Source organism: Otolemur garnettii, unplaced genomic scaffold (genome assembly GCF_000181295.1).
Source record: "Otolemur garnettii isolate 467f Iridium unplaced genomic scaffold, OtoGar3 scaffold00174, whole genome shotgun sequence".
Lineage (NCBI taxonomy): Eukaryota > Metazoa > Chordata > Mammalia > Primates > Galagidae > Otolemur > Otolemur garnettii.
In genome coordinates this window covers 1401081-1406746 of record NW_003852569.1, presented here as the reverse complement: position 1 = coordinate 1406746, position 5666 = coordinate 1401081, and the positions used below count along the sequence as shown (strand labels likewise).

The 5666-nt window shown below is 48.9% G+C and overlaps 1 protein-coding gene across 3 annotated transcripts in view; it reads left to right on the top strand.

Annotated features, from left to right (window-relative positions):
- CGN (cingulin) overlaps nucleotides 1–5666 on the top strand; it is a 29599-nt gene that overhangs the window by 6291 nt on the left and 17642 nt on the right. For 2 of the 3 annotated variants that reach the window (XM_003800368.3, XM_023519412.1), the window contains 4 exons: nucleotides 1148–2016; nucleotides 2974–3074; nucleotides 3211–3280; nucleotides 3385–3480. In XM_003800368.3, coding sequence (XP_003800416.1) covers nucleotides 1162–2016; nucleotides 2974–3074; nucleotides 3211–3280; nucleotides 3385–3480 — 1122 coding nt within the window. In that variant the 5' untranslated portion in view covers nucleotides 1148–1161. The remainder of the gene's footprint in view (nucleotides 1–1147; nucleotides 2017–2973; nucleotides 3075–3210; nucleotides 3281–3384; nucleotides 3481–5666) is intronic. The other variant, XM_023519413.1, reaches the window with a different exon arrangement.

Here is a 5666-nt window from a genome sequence, read left to right as displayed (position 1 = left end):
TTTTTTTGGTTGCAGCTGTCATTGTTTGGTGGGCCCAGGCTGGATTCGAACCTGCCACCTTAGGTGTATGTGGCTGGCGCCTCAGGCACTGAGCCTGAAGATTTTCTTGATTTGCACACATACACCATTTGCTCCCTCCTGCCCCAGGAAAAGGCAGAACCCAATCCCTGCCAAATAGATGTTCATCCCCCTGAGGAGGAGGCTCCTTCCCAAAGCTCATTTGTTCATTTAAAACATAGATCTCAAAGTGTATCATCCCACTTCTGGGAAAAGACTCAAAAGAACTGATAACACTGAAGTCTCTGGAGTGGAGGAACTAAGGGTAAAGGGCAGGAAGGGAGGAGTTTCTTTTCTCTGGAAGAGTAGAAAGGGGTGGGCTTTCTATTGCATATTGTTCTGTCCCTTTTGAATTGGAACTGTGTAGATACATTACCTACTCAAAAAAAGATTTAAATAAGGTCTAAGCGCCCATAGCAGTGGTCATAGCGCTAGCCACATATACCAAGGGAGGTGGGTTCAAATCCAGCCAGGGAAAGCTAAACAACAACAACAAAAAATAAAATAGCTGGGCTTTATGGCAGGCACCTGTAGTCCCAGCTACTTGGGGGGCTGAGGCAAGAGGATCACTTAAGCCCAAGAGTTTGAGGTTGCTGTGAGCTGTGATGCTACAGTACTCTACCAAGGGTGATAGCTTGAGATTCTGTCTCAAAAAAAAAGGACTGCTTGAGCCTGAGAGTTTGAGGTTGCTGTAAGCTATGACAAAGTGAGACTCTGTTTCAAAAAAAAAAAAAAAAGAAATGTAGGGGCAGCGCCTGGCTCAAAGGAGTAGGGCGCCGGCCCCATATGCTATAGGTGGAAGGCTTAAACCCACCCCCGACCAAAAATTGCACAAAAAAAAAGAAAGAAAGAAAGAAAGAAATATAGATTCTCAGGTCCCCACCCAGACTGAACTAGAAACTGGGGCTGGAATCCAGAAATCTGTATTTTAATAGGCTCTCCCGGGTTCCTGTTGTTTTCTTTCTGAGAGAGTGTAAGAACCAGTGCTCTGTATCTACCAGGCACTTACCCCCCCATAGCTGGGCAGGGGGAGGTTTTTGGGTACCTACTTTAAGTCTCTCACCTTAAACTCTTTTTCTTCATCTTCTAGGACTCTCCTTACCCATGGAACAGGCACCTACCATGGCTGAGCCCCGGGGCCCTGTAGACCATGGAGTCCAGATTCGCTTCATCACAGAGCCAGCAGGTGGTGCAGAGATGGGTACCCTGCGTCGTGGTGGGCGACGCCCAGCTAAGGATGCGAGAGCCAGTTCCTATGGGGTCGCTGTGCGTGTGCAGGGCATTGCTGGGCAGCCCTTTGTGGTGCTCAACAGTGGGGACAAAGGTGGTGACTCCTTTGGGGTCCAAATCAAGGGGGCCAACAACCGAGGGGCCGGAGCTCTGAGCTCTGATTCAGACCTCCCGGAGAACCCCTACTCTCAGGTCAGAGGGTTTCCTGCCCCTTCACAGGGCAGCACGTCTGATGAGGAGCCTGGGGCCTCCTGGAATGGAAGGCTACTCCGTTCCCAGTCCCAGGCCTCACTGGCAGGCCCTGCCTCTGTGGATCCCAGCAACAGGAGCACCAGTTTGCTGGAGCTGGCCCCAAAAGAGGCTTCCCCAGCTAGCACTGTTGACACTGCTCCCCTGTGTTCAGTGGACTCACTCATCAATAAGTTTGACAGTAAACTTGGGGGCCAGGTCCGGGGCCGGACTGGCCGTCGAATGCGGACGCTACCCCATGAACAGCGCAAACGGAGCAAGAGCCTAGACAGCCGTCTCCCACAGGATACCCTGGAACAGGAGCGCCAGTCCTCAAACCATTGGACCTCCAGCACAAAACATGACAGCCATATAGGGAGCTGCAAACAGCCAGTCCTGAGCCAGAGCAGTGGCTTTAGCCATTCCTGTCGCACTCAGGACTGGGTCCTTCAGAGTTTTGAGGAGCCACAGAGGAAAGCACAGGAGCCCACCATGCTGCAGGTCAGATCCCAGCTCTCCTCCATCCCCACCCCAAGCCCTTCTCACTAGCCTTCTCCCCAGCAGCCTAGGGTGCCTTGCTGCTTCAACTAACCCAGGGCAGAATGTCTACTTTTTGTTATCTATTTTATCCATCACAAAATAAGTGATAATCACATGCACAAGATACTTTCATGGGTAAAATTCTAATGACAATGGAACTATAAAATCATTCACTAGCATGTAGTTATTTGCCATCACCACAGCCAGTAACCATGTGTCAGTCACCAGTGTTTGCTAGACTCAGGATAGGAGTAGTTTCCCTGGAGCTCTTGTCAAAATTCCATACCTCTCTCTCCCATTTAGGAATGCAAGTAAAGCAGGGGGATAACTTTACTATGAGACAAACAAGTCTGTTCTAAAAGTAAATAATGGACGGCCGTGGTGACTCACACTTGTAATCCTAGCACTTTGGGAGGCCGAGGCAGATGGATTGCTTGAGCTCAGGAGTTCAAGACCAGCCTGAGCAAGAGCTAGACTCCATCTCTAGAAAAACTGAGGCTTTCTACTAAAAATAGAAAAGAGGATCGCTTGAGCCCAAGAGTTGGAGGTTTCTGTGAGCTATGATGATGCCATGGCACCATACCCAGGGCAACAGCTTGAGACTATTTCAAAAAGAAAAATAAATAAATCAATAATTTATAAACTAGTATGCTAGCTATCATTAGTGACAAATTACTTGTGACACAGCTCACAGCTGGTTCAGATCTATAGAGGAAAATATGGTTTGCAGCAGCAGAGAAGAGGCGTGTCTCGCTTAGCCCTGTCCCTGGCCTGTGTCACAGGCCTCTGCAGCCTGGCCTCTTTGCCACACTTTAGGCTGTTCATCATGCTCCAGGGGCCTTGTCTCATGCTTCAGCTCCAGCTGAACCCCACACATGCTTCAGGCCTGATCTTCCTGTTTCTTTTATTTTTTTATAGTTCAAATCAACTCCAGACCTTCTTCGAGACCAGCAGGAGGCTGCTGCACCAGGCAGTGTGGACCATGTGAAAGCCGCCATCTATGGCATCCTGAGGGAGGGGTGAGTGGGGCCCACCTGTGGAAAGACACACCTCCCTTCTTTTCCTTCCAGCTTTGTTCCCCATTTTACCTGATTTTACCCTTGGCTTATCTCTGCTACCTCTTCCCTCTCCTAAGCCTGTATTTTTATCCTCCAGAAGCTCAGAAAGTGAGACCTCTGTGAGGAGGAAGGTTAGCTTGGTGCTGGAGCAGATGCAGCCTCTGGTGGTGAGTGGACTTATTTGGGTGGGAGCAAGGGGCAGGGTTAGGGCGTTCAGGACCTCAGAGTATCTGGACTCATTCCCTACCCCTCTCCCCTGGATCTCTGGCAGATGGTTTCTCCTGGTTCTACTAGGGCCACGGCTGGGCAGGGTGAGCTTACCCGAAAAGTGGAAGAGCTGCAGCAAAAGCTCGATGAAGAGGTGAAGGTGAGGAACTGTTAGGTGCCAGTGACATGCAGGTCCACAGAGAGAAAACCCTGGCCTGGAGATGGGCTCGGTTAGCAGTGGACTGAGCATGCTTGTATCCTGTGGTACAAGAGATAAACATTAGTTCCAGCAAGTACTTTTGGGGTTCTCTGGAGTTTAGAAAGGCAGAGCATGTTAGGAATCCAAATACCTTCTATTCCATTCCATTGGGAGTTCTCATCCTGATTTTGCCACTTACTGGCTGTGTAAAGCTTGAGAAAACTACTTACATTCTCTTTGCCTCCATAGCTGTTGTCCATTGAGCATAGTTTTTGTAGTAAGTACTATCCTGGATAATATGTAATCATGATAGTCACCCTGTCACCTTGAAAAGATTCTGGATCTTTTCTGATGAGAAAACTGAAGATTTGAGAGGTTAAGTAAATTGCCTAGGGTAGTAAGTTACAGACAGGAAGGAAAAAAATTTGGGTCAGTCTTTTTAAAAATAGTGCTTCCTCTCACGGTGTGCCCTGTCTGTAGATGGCATGCGGCATGTGTTAGCTTGTAACTCCCCTTGTTTCCTAGAAAGCAGTGGAGTGTCATTGTTAAGGGGTGGGCTGTGGAGCTAACTAACTGGGATCACACCTGGTACTGTTACTTTTTGGGTTTATAACTGACTTTGGGCAGATTCTTTAAATGTTTTAAACCTTTGTTTCCTTAACTATAAAATGGGGTAATAATAGTACTTCATGAGTTACTTATTATTGTGTAACAAATGACCCCCAAACTTAATAGCTTAAAACAAATATTTCTCAATATTGGAAGACCAAGAATATGGGATCAGCTTAGCTGGGTAATTCTGGCTCCCAGTCCATCATGAGGGTCCAGTTAAGCTTTTGGTTGTGGCTGTTGTCTTTGGAAGATTTGAGTAGGTTGGAGGCTCTGCTTCTAAAATGGCTTACTCAGCTTGGCGCCTGTGGCTCAAGTGGCTAAGGCGCCAGCCACATACACCTAAGGTGGCGGGTTCGAATCCAGCCTGGGCCCACCAAAACAACAATGACGGCTGCAACCAAAAAATAGCTGGGCGCTGTGGTGGGCACCTGCGGTCCCAGCTACTCGGGAGGCTGAGGCAGGAGACTTGCTTGAGCCCAGTAGTTGGACGTTGCTGTGAGCTGTGATGCCACAGCACTCTACCCAGGGCGACAGCTTGAGGCTCTGTCTCAAAAAAAATAAAAATAAAATAAAATAAAATGGCTTACTCAAATGACTGCTGGATGGAGGCATCTGTTCCTGGCTGTCTAGACTTCTTCATAGAGCTGCTTTTGAGTATCCTTACAACATGGCAGCTGCTTTTCTTGAGAGAAGGAGCCAAGAGAAGAAATAAGGAGGAAGATGCAATGCTTTTTTATGCCCTAATCTTAGACTTGATGCATTACTTCTTCTTTTTTTTGAGACAGAGCCTCAAGCTGTCCCCTGGGGTAGAGTGCTGTGGCATCATAGCTCACAGCAACCTCCAACTCCTGGGCTCAAACGAGTCTCCTGCCTCAGTCTCCCAAGTAGCTAGGACCACAGGCACCCGCCATAATGCCTGGCTATTTTTTGGTTGCAGCCGTCATTGTTGTTTGGCGGGCCTGGGCTGGATTTGAACGCGCCACCTTAGGTGTATATGGCTGGCGCTTTAGCCACTTGAGCCACAGGCGCCGAGCCCACTTCTTCTTCTTCTTTTTTGAGACAGTCTCATTATGTCGCCCTTGGTAGAGTGCTGTGGCATCATAGCTCACAGCAACCTCAAACTCCTGGGCTTAAGCAATTCTTTCTTTTTGAGACAGAGCCTCAAGCTGTCCCCCTGGGTAGAGTGCTGTGGGATCACAGCTCACAGCTGCCTTCAACTCCTGGGCTCAAGGGAGTCTCCTGTCTCAGCCTCCCAAGTAGCTGGTACCACAGGCACCCACCACAGTGCTCACCTGGTTATTTTTTGGTTGCAGCCATCATTGTTGTTTGGTGAGCCTGGGCTGGATTTGAACCCACCACCTCAGGTATATGTGGCTGGCGCCCTAGCCACTTGAGCCACAGGCGCCAAGCCAGCTTAAGCAATTCTCTTTTTCTTTTTTTTAGACGGAGCCTCAAGCTATCCCCCTGGGTAGAGTGCCATGGCATCACAGCTCACAGCAACCTCCAATTCCTGGGCTCAAGCGAGTCTCCTGCCT